Source organism: Acomys minous, assembly GCF_964271855.1.
Source record: "Acomys minous genome assembly, chromosome: 3".
Lineage (NCBI taxonomy): Eukaryota > Metazoa > Chordata > Mammalia > Rodentia > Muridae > Acomys > Acomys minous.
The window spans coordinates 145,214,609-145,235,099 of record NC_140485.1 but is presented as its reverse complement, the minus strand read 5'-3'; the positions used below and the strand labels follow the sequence as shown (position 1 = coordinate 145,235,099).

The 20,491-nt window shown below is 40.7% G+C and overlaps 1 protein-coding gene across 2 annotated transcripts in view; it reads right to left on the bottom strand.

The window, feature by feature from the left end:
- Window positions 1–1,170: 1,170 nt before the first annotated feature.
- Window positions 1,171–20,491, bottom strand: part of CHD1 (chromodomain helicase DNA binding protein 1) — a 99,258-nt gene continuing 79,937 nt past the window's right edge. For both annotated transcript variants that reach the window (XM_084777807.1, XM_084777808.1), the window contains exons 25-36: window positions 18,961–19,002; window positions 17,946–18,076; window positions 17,327–17,465; window positions 17,029–17,179; window positions 16,052–16,174; window positions 15,103–15,231; window positions 14,151–14,291; window positions 10,196–10,374; window positions 6,226–6,322; window positions 5,334–5,391; window positions 4,111–4,321; window positions 1,171–2,670 (exon numbers count right to left, since the gene is read on the bottom strand). In XM_084777807.1, coding sequence (XP_084633933.1) covers window positions 2,343–2,670; window positions 4,111–4,321; window positions 5,334–5,391; window positions 6,226–6,322; window positions 10,196–10,374; window positions 14,151–14,291; window positions 15,103–15,231; window positions 16,052–16,174; window positions 17,029–17,179; window positions 17,327–17,465; window positions 17,946–18,076; window positions 18,961–19,002 — 1,729 coding nt within the window. In that variant the 3' untranslated portion in view covers window positions 1,171–2,342. The remainder of the gene's footprint in view (window positions 2,671–4,110; window positions 4,322–5,333; window positions 5,392–6,225; window positions 6,323–10,195; window positions 10,375–14,150; window positions 14,292–15,102; window positions 15,232–16,051; window positions 16,175–17,028; window positions 17,180–17,326; window positions 17,466–17,945; window positions 18,077–18,960; window positions 19,003–20,491) is intronic.

Genomic DNA, 20,491 nt, shown 5'->3' with positions numbered 1-20,491 from the left:
TTTAATAAGAATCTTTTATTGTTTATTATTAAAATGGAAGGTTAGTTGGTACAATGCTATGCATAATCTCTCATCTTTAAAAAAAATTAAAACAAATGGATAAAAATAGAATAGCAGAATGAGCACGTAAAAGACAAAAAAAATCAGCATTTTCATCACGCCCCTGTCAGACCTGTGCACTGATGCTGCTGCCTCATCACGCCCCTGTCAGACCTGTGCACTGATGCTGCTGCCTCATCACGCCCCTGTCAGACCTGGGTACTGATGCTACCCAGAGCATCCTAGTAACTTTATGGCTTGCTCCTTTACTATGTAATTGTTACTTTTTACAAATAATTAACAGACTCAATAAATGTTACAGTTTTAGAAGTTTCTTCATTCAACTCAGCTAGTTAACTCAATTCCTCAATTAAATGTCAAACTTTTTTAAAAAAGAAATTAAGAGCCCATTCTCCAAAAATGCATTATTTTTCTACAAAAGCTGTACAACCAGCTTTTAAGCAAATGACTTAACTGCAAAAGCATGTACTTCCAACCCTGAGCTATTTGCTGTGTTAATATCAGGATTTATGGGAAATGTTCTTTGGGAATAAAATGATCATTTACATTAAATGTGGACAAAAGTGAAAATATAAAAAATTGTGTGCCAGCACTGAATTCTACCATCATTTTCATTTTTAATTATAACTAGATGTTTAAAAGTTGAGTTATTTCCCAACATATATCAAAGACAAAAACATATTGTTTGCTTCAGGCCAAACATAAAACTGCTTTTTTAAAAAGTCTGTTTTGAACACAGCATAAATTTTATATTTAACCATATAAAAGGAAAATATGAAAATACAAATCTAGATTACCCCACAGCTAGGGGGACATGTCCAGAAGCAAAGATTCTAACTGGTTACATAACATACATCCAAAATTCCCACTGAATATAAGGAGGAAAAATTGTCAACAAGTAAGGCATCCTAGAAGAATGACGTCTATATGACCTGTTTTACTTCACAGAAAGACTCAGAGTCATCAAAACAGATATAGTTTAGTACTACATATTATCAATTTTCAATTGTTTATGAAAATACCTTTTTTCTGGCAGCTGTTACTTAAAACAAAAAGGAATAAATGCTTGAGGGAACAAGAATGCAGCATAAAACTACAGGAGCCCACATATCCTTTTTCTTAAAATTTAATTTGTCATATATAAGGTTTTTATGTACAATCAGTGTGCACTGTAACAGTTTATATCAAAAAGTCGGTCAATTCATCTAAAATCTTAACCTGGCTGCATAGCGCATTTGACATTATTGCCCGTGGAAAGGGGGAACGAGTGGGTTTACAATAACTTTTGGCCAGTTTGGACTCTGAAAGTGTTCGTACACCCACCCCTTTAAACCAAATGCATCTGAAAAAGTCCCCAGAGCATCAAGTTTATATTTCACATATTACCCTCCCCATTTCTTTTGCAAAACTACAAACACAATATTGACTTTCAAAAGGAGTGGCAAAACAGGTATCTAATAAAAATATTCAATATGAAAAGGACTAAAAGAAATAAGTGGCCCCTTTCCCCATTTTTACATTCTAAACAATGATTCCATCAAGACAAATCATTAAAAAGTGTTATTACACTGATTTTTTTTTTTTTTAATAAGAAGGCCTGAGTTGGTAGGGAAAGGAACAGTCAAAAAAAGCCTGAGAAGGGCTGGGAAGGAGCTCATTTAATACATTTACAATAATTTACAGCCATCTTCTTTTGTAAAAAGGCATAATAATAATCACAAACAGGAAATTCCCGGCTATATTACAGACATAAGTACAGGGTTTAAATATTCAAGCTTGTGATGGGAAGCGGCAAGGTGGTCGCAGTGTTCAATGTAAACAAGTAGCTTTGGAAAGTGAACAAAGTCCTTGAGTGTTTTTCCTTAATTAAGAAAAGAACTCTCTTTCATTCCTTCCTGAAACATGATCACAGGTCAGAGCAAAGTTCATATACAAACATAATTTAAATGAAGTCAGTCTAAAATCACTGACATATAAACAGTTTCATTCAGCCTATATGGGGAGGGCAGTGTTTGAGGTCCCTGTTATAGTAAACATTTTCCATTTCTTTAAAAAAGAAAAAAAAAGTACTACAGTATTTGCAGTACAGTGCAGCATAATCGTTAAATATAAAAATATTTTCTCTTCTGTTGGGATAATAGACCTTGCGTCCTGGAAAGAAGTAACAATACTGCTACTGAGAGAAGAGTTGTTTGTCTTTCAAGTCATGTAAGGCAATCACTGTGTTGGTTTATGATCTATGGCTAAAATAAACGTCCAGAAAGACCAAGTATCAGCTTCTGTTATGTTTTCCGACTACTCCAGGTGTGCTCAGGTGTGCTTCTGTGTTCAGCTGAATGCTCAAATGGAGACCTTGAGCCATACGGAGACCTCTGATCTAAAGGTGACCTCGGGCCACTGGCGGCAGCTCTGTGGTCCATCTGCCAATCTGAGAGATACCTATAATCCCTGGAAGATTTATGATGCGTGTATTCGGAACTTGAGCGGTGGTCTGAGTGCAGTCGGTGGTCCGAATGGCACCTGTCCTTTAAGCTTCCTTCCAAACTTGACCTGTGCTCTCGACTTCTGTGGTCATCCAGTTTTCTGTGTTTCTCTCTGTCACTATAGTATCTAATGAAAAAGAAACTTAGCCTTTTAGTCAAATTAGTAAGTTAAAAGTTCCCAAATAAAACCATACAGAAAATCATAAATACTTTAAAGCGTATCCTAACCATGCAAAAGCTCACGGAACTTCATGGAAACATCTCAGCTCTCCACAAAGCAGCTGCCGTCATTAGCCCTCTCCGTGCACAAGACTGACGAGAACCACACAGGGCACCGGAAGCTCTTTAAGGTCACTTAGAAATCCTTACCGGTGCACCTGATGTCTGAGCCCAGCTGACAGCCACCGAACCCTTAAGAACCTCTAGGAACTCAAAATACTACAATGTAGTTTGAAAATTATATAAAAGAAACTTTTTAATAGTTTGTTGATGTCTAACATTTTCCCATTCAACTAGTTATGTAATAAGCCAACACACGTATCAAGAAATTTACCCTACAAACAATGTGGCAGCTGAACCAGCAATGTCTAATATATTTGCCTTTTCAAATAAAATGCTCCTGTTGACCAAAGAGTCTTATCACAAACACTTTTTCCAGAAGTTTGTGAAATTACTGGTATAAACAGTTACAGACAGGGCTTTTCTTCTTATTATAAGTCTCTAATAGAAAGTCTTTCTATAATTAGTGTACTTACGGTGATGGCTGTGAGCACAACTGAGTCACAGAGTTACTTGGGACTTCTATAATTCAAGTGTGTGATCCTGGGATGCTCTCCAGAACGGGGACACACACACACACACACACACACACACACACACACACACACCACCACCACCACCACCACCACCACCACCACCACCACCACCACCACACATTTCTCTCTGACCCTTACTTTTTTTTTTTTAAGACTTATTATTTATTATTATGTATACAGAGCTCTGCCTGCATGTACACCTGCAGGCCAGAGGAGGGTATCAGATCACATTATAGATGGTTGTGAGCCACCATGTGGTTGCTGGGAATTGAACTCATGACTGCTGGGAAAACAGTCAGTGCTCTTAACTGCTGAGCCATCTCTCCAGCCTTGACCCTTACTTTTATTTTTCAGTTTTCTGAGTTTAATTTCAGCAATGGTCATAAGTTAGTATAGTATAAACTATAAAGGAATGAAAATGTATTTTGCAGTTATGTCTTCCCTCACAAGGATTTCAATATCCAAAGTAGAATTCTCTCCGTAAAAACCTTGTACTTGCACCAACAAACTGCACTATTTAAATTTACAAAACCTTCACCTCTCATTGCATATTCTGACGCCAAATTAATGCTTCAAAAACCATTTTAAAGAAAAAGTTATATAAACAGTAACATGGAAAGTGTTACCAATTTTTTTTGTTTATAAGCAAAATAACACTTGATGTTGTCTCATGAAAACAGACTAGGTTTATCTCTAGTGCAGCGAAGGAAGTTACACAGAAGCAGAAGGTCAGCTGCTGCTGCCCAGCCTACCTGCTGTCCGGCTTGTAATGCCCACGCTCACGGTGGTCTTTGCCGTTGCTGAACGAGGAGTAGGGCCTTTTCCTGGACTCGCTCTTTTTATAGGAGTCTCCCTGATGGCGGTCTCTGTGGTGGTCATGGTGCTGAGACAAGTGTCGGTCCGAAGAGCAGCTGTCCCTGCTGCTCTCATCATGGTTGGCGTTCTCCTTCGCCCTTTCCACATCTACAGACAAACAAATAAACTTAATGGATTCCAAAATGTGTTACAAACACTTAAAAGTAAGCAACAATAACTCCGGCCAAAAGAAAATCAATTCGCAGATGTAGGTACCTAAAGCATTTAAAGGTGTTTTTCTATTTTAAAAATTTATTTATTGTTATGTATACAGTGCTCTTGCCTGCATGTGCACGTGCACACCGGAAGAGGGCCCCAGACCTCACTACAGATGGTTATGAGCCACCATTGGTTTCTGGAAGAGCAGACAGTACTCTTAAGCCTCTGGGCCATCTCTCCAGCCCCTAAAAGTGGTTTATAAACACAGAACTAAAGCTTTTAAGAGTTTTCAAGGGGGCTGGAGAGATGGCTCAGTGGTTAAGAGCGCCACCTGCTCTTCCAGAGGTCCTGAGTTCAATTCCCAGCAACCACATGGTGGCTCACAACCATCTATAAATGTAATCTGATACCCTCTTCTACAGATAAAGCACTCATATGCAATAAATAAAATAAATAAATCTTAAAAAAAAAGTTTTCAAGTTGGGTATAGCTACCAACCCTCATCATAGCCTCTTTAGAGCAAATGGAGACCATCACAGAAAACCCAACTGGGCACACTGAGGACTCAGCCCCAGTGGGGACATCGACATCACAGCTCCTCATCATGGCTGAGAGGCCACTGCCGAAAAGCAGATAGAGGAGCCAGAACACTAGCAAGTCTGTGGTGAAACATGTCTCCTACAGATCACTGCCGAAACACGGCCACAGCAATGGCCACAGCAATGGACGTAGCGACAGCGGAGGGGAAGTACAGAGGGCCCCGCCCCAGACAGAGAACTACAGGCAACCAATGACTGCTCAAAGGAGAATGCATAGCCTCCCCCCGGGGAGGAGCCCCGTACTGTTGTCAGCGCAGAATGGCCAGCCCTGAAACTACATACAAACCACAAAAACAGAAGAAGCAGGTTCTATTTATAGATGAGAGACAGACAGACAGAGACAGACAGCAAGTTTTCCGTACCTGGATTCCTAATCACAGGAGTCGCAGTAGTAACGTTACTATTCTGGTCACTGTTTTGCTGAAATCAGATGCACACATATTAGACACATTTAAGTAGCCTAAAAAAAACTCTTATAAAATAGTGTTAAGGGGCTGGGTTGCATATCCATAAGAAAATCCTAATGATGAATAAGGTCTTCAAATACCACATAAACCTAAATATAAAATGTACAGGTCTTTTTAAGCAAAGCCATGTTTTTTGAGACTGATTCAGTAATCATTCAGTAGTTTTATTGAGGAGTCCTCCAACGCAGTTTATCTGAAATTTTCTCATGGCTAGATTAAAATTAGACATTATTGACAATGCCACAGAGAGGGGCTGCTTCTCTGTCCTGTAGAGAGGGTTTCACGCTGTCCTGTGTGCGTCTGCCTGTCACAGCTGCCACCTCTCGGAGCCAGGATTGAATCTCCTGCTCTCTTGCCCAATAACTGGATGTTATGCTTTGGATTTTGTTTATATTAGGCACAGGGCTCTAACGGTGTTTGGTTTAATATGCTCATTACTTCTACATTTACTAACTGAATTCTCCACTTATTACTGGATAATAAAGACTATGCATGGCAGACGTGCTGCTGGGCGGCTCAGGCGTCAGCAATGGGAGCACAGCTGTCTCTGACACAGACTTTGTTCCCAGCTTTTTGATCACTTCCGCTGGCAGGCCACAGGGGAAGAGGACACCTCAGTCCTGGTGCAACTTGATGAACTGGGGGGCTCCCTTTTCTAAGGAAAAGGTGGGGAGGGGAAGGTGCGGCTGGAAAAGGAGGGGCGACAACCAGGATGTAGAGAGGGGGGAAGTGTGGGTACGGTCTTAATAATATAGCTTAAAAGAATAAAATATTATATACCAATTACCTGAGATTCTTGTCGTTTTTTAATAGCATGCTTATATAATTTATGTAATTTTCTTGCATCAAACTCAGTAAACTTAGATACAAAAATCCACAGGTTTCTAGAAGAAAAAAAAGGCAAATAAATCTGGTAATAAATATTTAGCTTTATCACAGACCTTCTTATAATCCTCTTTATGCACTAAACATAGTTATGGCCTTCTATGGAACAAAGTCTATGCCAAAGAAATTAATTAGGCTCAACAGGTAGAGGCGCTTGCTGCCAAGTCTAACAGCCTGAATTTGAACCTAGGAGCTACATGGTGGAGAAAACTTCTTCATACTTGTGTGTGCATGCATATGCGTGGCAGTAGGGAAAGGGGCAGGGGTGTATGAATTTTTTAAGTAATAAGAGAAACTAATCTTCATGTTTCCTTTTCAAAGTTTCACACACATATAAATCTCCAAACACATAAATGGTTTTATTTCTCTTTCAAATCCCTTCATTTTAATCTTGGAATGAAATCTTGTGTTTCACCCTAATGTGAAATGTACCAAAACTAGGGAAGCAACCAAAGATTCCCTCTGTAATGCAGACATGTGTGCAACATTAGATACACTCACAGCTGAGTAAAAAAAGAACAACAGCAGATAACAAATGAAGTTGTGAAAAATGGTCCTAAAAAACACATTACGAAAATTATCAATTTTTAATGGTAATGAATTGGCCACAAAAATAATATGAACAGGGCCACCACAGTACATCAAGGGTCTAAGGTTTTTTCCCATCCAAAGGCAGACATCAATATAGTAGTTATAGTTGTTACTTCATAATATACATATACGCAGAGTCATACTCTACACATTAAATACAGCTCCAAATTATCAAATGTCCTTCCAAAAGTAAAACATGATAAGTTAGTATCTTAAAATATAATTTGAAGGCAAACTTGGTTGAAATAACAAATTGAATGACACCCAAAATCTACAGAAACACAAAATTCACCTACCTTTTAAATTAATTTATAGCCTAGCTTTAATATACATACATTCTACCATAACAACAATACAAGGCAGGGTATTAGCAAATTGCCTTTTTGTTAATTAAATTCTTCTATAAAATACATTTGCTTTAGAAAACTCGAGCTAGAAATCAAATCTGGGTCCTGATTACACATCACTTGGACAACTTCTCACGTTGGCACAACTCCAGCTCTGCGAGTCAGGGCTGCGTCAGAGCTCACAGGAAGCAAGGAACAAGCAGCTCCTACAATGCTGAAAAGTGGCATTTCCTGCTGCCAGTGCCTCTTCTTCCCACACACGGCTTCCCTTTCCCTAGTAACAAAACCTGAAGCATGTGCGTGTGTCAGTCACAGAGAGTGGGTGTGCCTCTCCATAACCCTAAAGACCTAGTACTAATTATAAGGCTACAAGAACTGATATCTAGTGTACAGTGAGAAGCAGCCCTCAGGAGTTCTCCCAAATGGCAAACCATTCTTGCCAAAAAAGCAGTATTTACAAGTATTGCCAAACTTTCAAATCTGTACCCTAAGAAAAGAGAAAACGTAATGGAACTCTTTAAAATAGCTAAATTAGCTTTAAGAATAGTTTATTGCACTGTCTTCACTTTTCTAGTTTTTATCAAAGGCAACAACACATGTGTCTGAAACATCTGGAAACCACTGAAAGCAAAATAAACTTAGATCCTGACTTCGGAAAGATGGAGAAGCCTAATACACATTATTAGCCATTACTGCTTTACAGTCCATGGTTCTGTGCCTTTGGGGCTACTATAAATTGATGAAGTTTAAAAAAAAAAAGAAAAGAAGAGAAAAGAAAGAAAGAGAAAGAAAGGGGGAAGGAGGGAGGGAAAGGGTGCAGAGAGAGAGAGAGAGAGAGAGAGAGAGAGAGAGACCCCTTAGGAAGGGCTAATTCTATTTATACTAAGGAAAAGCATTGAATTCTAATATTTTAGTGCTTCACAGAGCCTATGGTTTCTCTTTCTGAAGTTTTATTTACCAAGAGTCTGAAAATATTAAATTGAAAATTCCAGAAATAAACAGCCTCTACATTTTTAAATTGCATGTCACAGCATCATTGCATGAGGAAATCGTACTCTCCAACATAACCCGAAGACTAACTACCCTGTCAGTACACCGGAAACGACCTTCTGTCTTCCTGCAGCACACCAGTGCTGCACACACTGCCTTTACGCTGCTTGTTTTGTGGCTGTCCTGAATCAGACTGACTCTGCTTAAGTTCAGGCAACCTTATTTTAATGATCTCTCAATTTAAAGTTGATAATTTGGAAATACCAAAGAGGCGCTTTAAGTCATTTCATTTATATGAAAGATGTGAACATTTCTAATTTAATAAAGAAAAAAATCATATGATAAAATTGGAGTTGCAGTGAGATGAATGTGTGTTTCTGTGGAATTGTAAAAGAAAAAAAAGTACTAGTTTTGTTGTTGACACCTCAAACTAAGTTTACAGCCACAGCGTGTGGTATAGAGGGTCTATAGAGTAGAAAGGGAGCCAGGCAAGGCAGTGCAAATCAGGATTCAAAAACATGCTCGGTAAGGAAGGAAGACAGGAAGTGTGAAATCAGACAAGGTTATGTAAGGAGTTCAAATTCAGCCTTGGCTACAGAGAGAAACACTGTCACAAGAAGAAAAAAATAAAAAATAAACAGAGGTAGAAGAAAGGGGGGGGGGCTTTTCATCATTTACTGAGCCCAATTTACTAAGTAAAGGTTGTTTGTTGCAGGCATGCACGCGTAAGGACGTGATGGTGTGTCTCCCAGCACTCAGCACAGCTGTGGTGTCAGGCATCCCCGGAGACAGCGGCCCCATCGAGAAGCGGATGACTCCATCTGCTGCATCCTCCCATGAGAGCCAGACATTGTGAACACAGAAAGAACGTCAGGCTTGTTTCTCATGCTTGTAACATAACAAGAGGATACAGCAGTTGAAAAGTGAGCCAAGTGACCGTGCAAAGCCTAACCCAGCCCTAACCCATGGACACCAAGGTGGAGGCTGAACAGCACGGCAGATCCTGTGGTCCCTCCACGCCTGCAGGGGCGCGGGTTCTGGCTAGTATCTCTGTCCACACACAGCTTTCACTTCTCTAAATGCGACGGCTCAATTCTTACTTAAACACAAATGCTTTATTTAACCTCCTAGCTTCTTTTTACAAGTGGGTCCTCCATGAACGTGAGAAGACAAGGGGACAAGAACAGGGAACTTCAATCACCGTCACCTTACACAAATGGCATTGGCTGTGGCCAGCTGCGCAGCTGAACTGATCATAGAGAAACACAGCCACCAGGTTAGCAAGCCAGCACCACTGAAAGGTGCCTGTTTTCTTTCTTCCTAACTTGGATGACTGAACACATCCCTGTCCGATAACCTTTAAAGTGGCTGTCCTGTAAAACAAACAGCTTATCAGATTTTTAATTGTAAAACTGTTTCTCCTAGTCCTAAAAAAAAAAAAAAAAGCTTGCACTTTACACTGTCAATAAGTTTGCAACATAAATATTAGATGCTGATTTAATTTTGTGAATGTAAACACATTTTAAAGTAGAATGTAATCTGGATTTTAGTGAAACTACTTTTCACTATTTTCTAAAAGCAGAGATGCTTTTAGAAGCATAATACTCATGATCAACAACAACAACAAAAAACTATAAAAGAAAAAACTGAGGTGCTGGAGAGACGGCTCAGAAGTTAAGAGTTCTAGCAGGGCGGGTTCAGTGCCTAGAACCGCAATCCGGCGGCCCGCAGTGGCCCGCAATTCCAGTCCAAGGAGACAGAAAACCCTCTTCCAGCTTCATAGATAACTGAATACACAGAGACAAATAAAAGTAAATCCATTCACAGTTTACTTCTCTAAGCACTGTTTTTCACCTCATGTTTAGAAGCAGAAAAAGAAAGCAGGAAACAGAGTTAACATTTAAAACTGTGAATTCAGCACCTCCTCAAAGGTGGGACACTTACTTTCTCCACTGCTTGATGTGCTCAGGGTTGGAATATTCCTTCAGACACTCTGTGATGTGGTCTCCAATCTTGATTAAACACTGCCTGGTGTGCTCCAGCTGCTCTCGTTCTGAAAGGCCTTTCTCAGGCCGGTCAAGTTGTTTCAAAGCTGCTTTCACCGGCCTCATTCGTTCTTTACACTTGAAAATGAAATTGTAATTTTAAAAAAGAAACATTTAAAAAAGAAAAAGAAAATGGCAGAAATATATGTGTTTAAAAGCCAACATAAAAAAATAATAAAATAAAATAAAAATAAAAGCCAACATAAACTCATGATATTTACATAAATGAACCAGGCATTGCCTCATTTCAAAATAAGTAACTGTATATCACCTCACACACGGGCATCACCTCACACGTGCGCATCACCTCACACGTGCGCATCACCTCACACGTGCGCATCACCTCACACACGGGCATCACCTCACACGTGCGCATCACCTCACACGTGCGCATCACCTCACACGTGCGCATCACCTCACACGTGCGCATCACTACTTTTCCCCTTTGACTTGTCTTCAGGCCTCCCATTACCACCCGACGTCAGCTTCCGTGGTGCTGAAATGACCACTCCAAGTAGTCTTCAACACTAATGACTACAAGTACAACAACAGTACATTCCAGGCTGTGTGCACTATGACAGACACAAACTGTTAGAAAAGAGCTCCACATAATTAGCTCACTAGCAAAGAGCAAAAAAAAAAAAAGGCAAAAAACTGACTCTGCTACTTTTCTGGAAGACTAAGGAATAGGGAGTGACCAGGCAGCAGAAACCAGCTTTCTTAATCAATACCTTACACAATTATAAAATGGCATCTAATTTTCTGACTCAGTTTTACTGAAGTAATACTAAAAAGCGAAGAACTTTAGATAAATTTATAAGAATGATTGTTAAAAGCAAGTTCAAGTTTATACTGATAGGAAAATTGGTTTAGTTCAATGAACATACAGATAAGTCAGTGTCAGACAATATATTTATTTGATCCAATGCTATTTGGTTAAAAGAAAAAGTCTTTCTACTCCTACTCCAAAGGCTATCATAAATTGTCTTGTTTGGCTGTAGGTTTGTTTGTGAGTAATTCATGCTTTACTGCCCATTTATGCAAGTTGGTAGTAAGTTCTCCATTCTTTGTCAGGAATAATTTAATTTTTAATTTTTTTTTTTTAGTTTTTCGAGACAGGGTTTCTCTGTGTAGCCTTGGCTGTCCTGGACTCGCTCTGTAGACCAGGCTGGCCTCGAACTCACACGATCCACCTGCCTCTGTCTTCCGAGTGCTGGGATTAAAGGCGTGTGCCGCCGCCACCCGGCTAGGAATAACTTAAAATCAAATCTATGAATTATCTTTTTCTTCAACTGAATGTTGAGGTACCATAAATACAGTCCTGCTACATGAGACGAGGCAGGAGAATCAGGGGCTGAGGTCCATCCTGAGCCACAGGAGTGTGCATGGCACACACCAAGCCAGACAAGAGAGGACTCTGCACACTGGGAGGTAGCTCAGCGGGTAAGGCACATGTCTAGAAGGCAAGAGGGGCTGGGCTACCCTGCAGCCTGAGAGTGTAACACCATGTAGTAGCCTGATCCAGCCTGGGGAAGCTACAGCAGAACCAACCCTCAAAAGCTGCCTGCCTCTGGCTTCCATGTGCATATATGCCCTGCTGCAGGTATGTCCACTGACACACGGCACACACACACACACACACTAAATAAACAACCTAAACAACAGACAACTGTATAAAGTATATACGTGTTGTTTTCTTAGGTTTTTAATAAGAAGTAAACAAAATAGACAGTTACTTTATAGAACCAAGACTCCATGACAACGATGATGGAGAGAAGAGCGGACAGTTTATCCACCTGGAACCCCAGGGGAAGAGACAGTTGTGAAGACACTTAAAGAGCTTGTGTTGACAGTTTTAGACCAAAACAAATGACGCTGTGTGGGAGAAGGGCAGGTGATGAGAATTAACCAGACACTAAGCCTTTTTCAAGTTCGAGAGGAATTTTTAATCCTGAGAAGATAGAACTTTGAGGATGCTGTGTACAGAAGCGACACATGTGACTTTACCTTCCTGGTCAGTCTACCTGCGGTGGGTGCCGTGTGAGTGCGAGCATCCATACAGAAAGAGCACGGGTTAGGATGGAGAACACAAGGCAGGCAGAGCCTCTAAGGACACACAGGACATAGGTAGCTCTGACATATCACGCAGTGTCTATGGCGTCCTGAAGCTCAGAATGTCCGCCTCAAGAACATATCCCAGCGGTGACGAGCTCCCTACGAGAACGCGCCTCTCACACAGGGTCTATCTCCTTCATCCCTCTCCAGAAGAGGAGAGGAGGAAACACAAGGAAAAGCACCTGGTGCAGAGCCCCAGGTCACAGGCTATGGTTGTGAATGCCCAGGATGCTATGAATCACCACGGTCTTTAGGCATGCGCACACGGTCATCTTGTGTGCTGACTGCTCCACTATCCTCTGTCAGCCCACAGGAGAAAAAGCAAGGCCGACAGAAGGGTGCGCCTGCAGGAGGAAGCAGCACTGACAGCACCTGATTCAACATGAGGGTGAACCACCCCAATAAACACATTTTGGAGATATATGTGTGTAATATATGCTTAAAGTTATTCCGTTCTTTTTCTCTAGGATGTACAAAAAATAAACAAATGCATGCACTGGGCACAGTAGGAAACATTCTATTTTAACAATTAATTTAAAATCAGAAGGCTAAGAGGACACATGAGGAAGAAAAGCAAGCTAAAGGTATCATCTGCCTTTACTCAGTAGAGAAGCACAGGGAGGGGGCGGGGGGCAGAACTTCAAGGAAACATTTGATGTTTCATCTTAAATCAGAGCACATCACCTCTCCCACTCTCATCCAAGGCAGAATAAACCAAAGGATTAAGATAGATAGATGATTGATAGATAGATAGACAGACAGGCAGACAGACAGACAAGACAAGGACGTTAGACTAAGGTCTAGTCACAAACAAAAAGGTCATCCTGAAAAAGCAGAAGAGGAATCTCAGGTCATAAGATGCCATGTAAGGAAAGAGGAAGCAACAAAAGTAGTAGCAAGCATTCTGTTTAAAATAGCATGAAAAAACTGAGTGAGCCTGCATTAGAGCACACCTCAGAATCAGATATGAATCCGTGTTGTTACAGTCCCACTGAAGTCCAAGAAGAAAAGAAAAGAGGGGCAACGCCTGCGCTGGGGACCAGGACACAGGGTGAAGCAGTTTCACACAGCAGGTTCTGTGGTGAAAATGTCTCTTGCAAGCAGTGACAAAAACTGATTAAGACTAAATTCAAGACTAATAACAGCCGGGCAGTGGTGGCGCACGCCTTTAATCCTAGCACTCGGGAGGCAGAGGCTGGTGGATCGCTGTGAGTTTGAGGCCAGCCTGGTCTATATACAAAGTGAGTCCAGGACAGCCCAGGCTAACACAGAGAGACCCTGCCTCGAAAAACAAAACAAAACAGAAGACTGAAAACCAGGGACTCAAACAAGCTTGTGGTTCCAAGAGTCCAACACCCCAGTTCCAGCACCCCTGACGAGGAGTCACAGGGCAAAGGCGCAGGTGTGTACACAGAAAACTACCTGTCTACTTACACTCTCTCCTTCCTTTGCAGCCTGTAACAATTTAGTAACAATCTTAGTTTAAGCTTAGGAGGTTTCCCGCCCTCCTGCTGTGCTGCTGAGGCTTCTCTACTGACTAATCTCGCTCTCCTCTGCAAGTGGACTTGCAAGTCTTCACTCCTCCACAGAATGGCTGAGCGTAGTAAAGCACTCTGCACATCAGCCCTCAGATACTCTAGTACTGGATCAGGAACTAAAAAGTTCTAAGTCCTAAATATAAAAGCTGCCTGACTTTTAAGCCCGTCTACTTCAGTCTCAGTAGAAACCCTGGTACTTACAATACTGAATGTCCTCTGGTCCAGCTCCTCGGCCTCCTCAGCAATGGGCACCGGCTCTCCACTTGCAGTGATATGAACAGGAGCATCTGACACCATGGACTTTTTGGATCGGTCTTTACTTTCAGGCTTGGATTCATTCATCTGGAAAGAGAAGACACGAAGCCCACGCCTGAAGACGGCATAACTGGCTTCCAGGGCAATGGCGTGTTTCCTCCCGCGGGGCTTACTCTCAGGGCAATGGCGTGTTTCCTCCCACAGGGCTTACTCTCAGGGACAGCCCACCTACTGCTTCACCTGGAGATCTCTGACTACTGAACACGCCCACTTTTACTATTGCTAGGTTTTTAAAATAAAATTTCCTTGCTACTTTGAGAATTAATGCCTCCTTTATAATGTTATCTTGTAAGTAAACCACTAAAAAATAGTGCTCAAATCAATTCCTCCCCTCCACTACATGCCACAGCGCTCCTGAGGAACTCAGCTCCTGAAGCGAGTGTGGCTGAGCGTGACGTGAACAGGCGCATGCTCCACTTTCTAGGTTTCACGCTTGATTTGCCTATCTTTTCTTTTAGATCTTTTTCTTTCTGCATAGTTTCTTTTATTGTTTTCTTTGAATTAGTTTCCTATCCCCCTTATCTCTTTAGTTTATCTTCAACTAAATCTTCATGCATATATGTAGGTGCTGAAAGATACAACTCAGAAGCCTTTTAATAATGATACATGTAATATCTACCTTCTTCTAAAGTGAGCCAGTCTCATTCAAATTCATAATAAAATTAAAAGAAATGGCTCATTTAGATGGCAAGGATTTAAAAGGATGGAGCTCATATACCTAGCCATTACACAGTTATGACTTATAAATAAGTCTACATTATAAACCACAAAAGAAAACCAGGAAAATTCCATTTTCTAAACTTCAACACTAAGGTTGGTGCTCCAAAAGTGTACGCACTTTATCATCCTCCTCGTCAGATTTCTCTGAAGGCAGCGGGGATGAGTCGCTCTTTATTTCTTCTTTTACTTTTATGGACTTCATTGCTTTATTCTTTTTAGTTCTTGTTTTTCTCCTCTTTGATCCTCCCTAAAAGTAAATATATGTATTTAATCAATATCACTGGTTTCCAGTTTTAAAACATCAAATAATAACCCAACATTTATACGCATATATTCCAAGTCTGCTGGCAATGAGCTTTACTGTTTAGACTCAATGTAGGAAACACAATTTATTTCATCAAATACATCAAAAGTACAAACCACTGTAATTATTCCTTCAAAGAATGAAACAGAAGTGAAACCATCACTCTTAGATTCTATCACCTGCAACTAAATTCAGTGGTACCAACCTAGAAATGTTTAAAGCCACAGGCAGCTGCTGCCATCATGGCTACAGGCAAACTTGTGACGGTTTAGAAAGGCCAGGGAGTGAGGCACGTCACTCTCCGGCCTCAAGAGACAGCTCAGTGGCTAAGCGCACTGGCTGCTCTTATGAAGGACAGAGCCCACATGGTGGCTTACCACCACATACTGTCTCAAGTTCCAGGAACCTCATGTCCTTTTCTGGACTGCATGGCCACCAGGGAACGTACATGGTACACAGACACACATACAAAAAAAAAATTCATATGTATACAATAAAAATAAATTTTTACAAAGTCTTTTTTTGTGTCTTTTTAAAAATCTTTTGAAGTGTCTCACAAAGTCCACAACCCTGACTTAACACTGCCCATTAAACTTTACACCTTGACTAAGAAAATATACAGGCCTGACCACTCTCTACTGTCATAAACAAGCAAAACAAAATTAAAGAACAGCACAGTTCTTACATTAACTATAGATTATCCAGCCCAGTCAAATAACTCTAAAGAGAGTGAATTGTTCCTGAATGTCAAATGTTAACTTACTGCACCAGAGAGTCTCTGAGCCTCTTTTTTTGCAAGGTCTCTGCTGAGTAATTTGATGAGGTAGTCTGCACGTGTCTGTAACTGCTTGGCTTGTGGTTTTTTATCAGGATCATCTGGAAGGATCTGAGAGGGAAATGCATTTTTCAGGCTGTCCTTCATAAATACCATGGAAAATACAACTTCCTAATAAACATGCATGTAGCTCCTACATTCAAGTCCCTGATGCTCCTTGTGCTGTGGGGAGAACAGGGCACAATGGGCCACAAGAGTACAACAGCTGGGGAGTAACAACAGCTCTTACATCCGTACCATAAAGAGTTAACTTCCTTGGAAGCAAATTCATTATTGTTTTTGTTGTTATTTACTTGTTTGTTTATTAGATGCAGGGTCTCTATGTGTAGCCTTGGCTGTTCTGGAACTCCTTCTGTAGACCAGGCTGGTCTCAAACTCAGGGACCACCTGCCTCTGACTCCTGAGTGCTGGGTTTAAAGGCGTGGGCCACCATGCCCCGGCAGTCTTCTCTTCTTTATTGAGAACCAGTCTTACTACTGAGCCTTGGCTGGTCTCAAACTTGTGGCAACTCTTTTGTCTCTGAGTACTAGAATTACCAGTGTTTGTCACTGTGTCTGTTTCTTGGGAATGAATTCTATTTAAGTAATCTCTCAATTTAGTCAGTTGTAACAGCAAACAGTTGTGGGGGTGGCCGGGGGGCAGCAATCACAAGCCCTAAACCAGCCTGAGCCAAGAGCTGGTGAGGCATGCGTCAAAGCACAGAGACACACAGCCTCAAAACACATACATACCCCGAACAAACAACAAAGGAGACAAAACCACTCATGCTACAAACAGTCTGAGGTGCAACCTGAGCACTGTAGAGGAAGAGACGGTAACTTGCAGTGATCCACCTGCCTCTGCCACTACGTCCTGCTCTCACAGCCAATATGAACAGTGAACAGCGTAAGGAAACAGTTAAGTACCTTGTGTGTCAAACTCAGGTCCGGGTCCATCTTGATCATTTCCCAGCTGCCGTAGCCGTACTCATAGATGCCAACTAGCAAATTGGAGTCGTCCTCTTTGCCCCAGTCTACGTCAAAGTGAGCAGCCTTTGTGTGACAAGGGATTGTATACCTAGATTAAAGGCAGGAATTACTTCAAGATACTAATGATCTAAAATGTACACTTCGTAATATTTAAATAACTAAAACTTTTTATTCAAAAACGTAGCATGTTCATAACAAAATGTCTGGCACCAGTATGATACAGTGAGCGACTCACCGCTTCCTTTCTTCTGGGTCTGATGGAATGGATTTATGCAAAGGTACCAATTCGTCTTCATGGGCAATGACTAGCTTTGCATTCACCTGTACTCCTGATATTCGAAACGTTGGCCCCTTCACTTTTCCGAGTCTGCCACCTTTTTAGAGACAAAAGTATAGAAAAATATACATCTATAAATAACTATGGGAAATTGTAGAAAACAGCGTATATTATTAATCATGTTTTTATTTTTATTTCACCATACATATTACTAGCTAAACCAGCAGATGTGAATTCCCAACAAGTCCCTCTGTGATTGCTCTGGTAAGTGCAGGAGGCAGACTGACGCCAGCAGCCTCCAGACAAGACCGTCACCATGAACTCCTCAGTGCATCAGATTACTAAATCTCCTGCAGCTATTCATCCTCAGCTAGGTAAGTGAGAAAAGAAGCATAATAAGATAGCTACACATGCCCCAGAATGATGCCATCTGGACGCATTAAATTCTCTTCATCCCGTCATGTCCGCAAAAGACAGCAGGGCACACAGGGACACCTCGACCTCGCGCTGCCTCCAGCTGCACCTCATTACACAGCGGCTCCTCAGAGGGACAAGCAGGCTGACTGAAGGTACTCACCCGCTCGCTCTGGTCCTGAAGAACTGTCTTTTAAAGCTTTAACACAACCATTATGCACCAATTCTCCCAGTCGTCTGAGGTCCGTCTCTGACTTATCGACCAGCTCAGCGTCTCGAGCAATCGCATCTAACCTACAATAAAACAATTCAACCTCCAGCTTAATATAGTAAGTGAAATGATACAATTGTTCCTAAAAACTTCGCTTCGTTTATTTCAAAATCAAAGTATCACTCTTGTCTATCTTGTAGATTCTAGATTTTTCTGACTGGTACAGAAGACAGAACATTAGGACACCTCATCAGAGGTTCAATGCGTTCACACTCCTGAGCATCATCCATGGTGAAGAGCTCACTACAGCACAAATAGTAAAGACTACATACAGCAACCATGAAAAACCTGTTCAGATCTGACTGAAAAGGGAGTGAGGAAACTTAACTACAATTATAAATTAAAAGGCCCTGAAGTCTGTATTATCATGGAACTAATAAAGAATAACATTTAAGGCTATATCCATCATCTAGAATAGTCATGTAAATATCGCTGTATTTTATGCAATCTAGCACGAAATAAAATAAGTTGTATCTGTATGTTGTGAATTTTTATAAGAAATGAATAAATTAACTTGTCTTGTCTTTACTGTTCTACATTCATTGAGTTACTACTACAGAAGACAAAAAGGTCGCCAGTCAGGTTAGTAATTTAGCCCCTCTGTATGTAGACAGATAAATCTGTACTCTTTCTTAAGTAGTTAATGGGAAAAAAAAAGATAAAGACTGAAAAATATATTACAGTTGGCAAAACACAATTTATGGTGTGTTTTCTTGACATTTATTTAAGGATAAGAAAATTCTAGAGACTCAAATCATATAAACACATTTTTGATAATCAACCTGGACTTTGGTTACTGCCAATTTTTTAAATTCAATCACCTAGCTAAGCTGGATGGTAACTAAGAGTGCAAACATGACAACACATCACATGTCCCACAACTGTAGAGAACAACAAATGTATTTACCTCTCCAGGGGGCCACCAAATTTCTTATAGCTCTTGATAAACCTAACAGAAAATAAATTCTTGGTTCAAATGTGTTTTACACCAATATGCTCATATATACATATATACATATATGTATTTTAATATACACCCATGTATATATGTGTATATATAGTTTATATTTAAGTGCACTGAGGCCACAGCGCAGTGGTACAGAGCCAGCTAAGAATGCACAGGTCATGGATTTGAGTCCCATTACTGTAAAAACAGAAACAATAATCACAGACACAGACAGACTCTCTTCTTCTCTCTCTCTCTCTCTCTCTCTCTCTCTCTCTCTCTCTCTCACACACACACACACACACACACACACACACACACACACACACACAACTCTGCATTCATAATGCATATAAAAATAAGAAAATACTTGGGGAGTCAGGCATGGTGGTGCAAGTCTACAATTACAGCACTTGGGAGGTAGAGACAAGGGATCAGGAGATCAAGGGCAGCCTGAGCTACATGAGAACCTGTGTTTAAAAAAATAAAAACCAAATCAAACAAGCAAACAGAAAAAACAAACAAACCAACAAACAACCTTAATTTAAGGTATTTTTCTCTGCTTTAATAAAAGAAGAAACTAAGCTTTGAATTGTTATACCAAATGCAATTATCACCCAAAGAAGAAGCTAAGATACCAATATAAATAAAACAATAGAAGCTAATTTTTATTTTAGAAATTACTTTATTATTTTCATAAGACAAAAAAGAAAGAAAGAAAAGAAAAAGGTTCAAAGCTACCTCAAGAAGAGGGATTGTTTCCAAAATGACTGTCAACCCTGAGCCTCCCTCGTCACACTAAGGCTGACCAACATTGACGCCAATGGTTTCATTCAGATGACTATTATACCAGCAATAGGAACAAAAACTTTATGTCACAACAAAGCAACTTAAATGGTTGATGGATGATGGAAAATGCCCAGAAAGTAGATGGAATGCGTCTTCAACTAAAGACAGAAAGTCCAGCAAATCAGATGGTCATAAAAGTTGGCTTAGTGAAAACTAAAAATGCATTTAGTTTCCTTGTAGGAACAATGAGGAGGAACTCTGTCAGGTCTATGATTTAAAGGAAAAGAGTTAAAAATACCTTGAAAGAAACAAACTTCTAAAACATAAAAAAATTCACAAGCTTTAATCAAACATTAGAGGTGAAATGCTGCCCAAGCTAAGCTGCTCGCTCCACAAGTGCGCCCCGGGAGAGGCGGGCTCGTCCTCACAGCCAGTCTGACTCCCACTCGTACCTTTCTTGTGTGGTGCTGAGGGTGCCAGGATCTTACACAGCCCAAGCCCCAGCTCTACTGCTCAGGCCCGTCCCAGCCCTAGGAATGCATGCCTACTTTCAAACAGCAATCACCTCAACATTACACAAGAAAAATACAGAGCTAAATTAATTGCCTGAAAATGAGTAATGCTGGGAAACACAATGTAATATGAGCTGTGCAAAAATGTAGTTTTATTGTTCAAAAAGGTGGTCATTATGAAGACAGTAAGA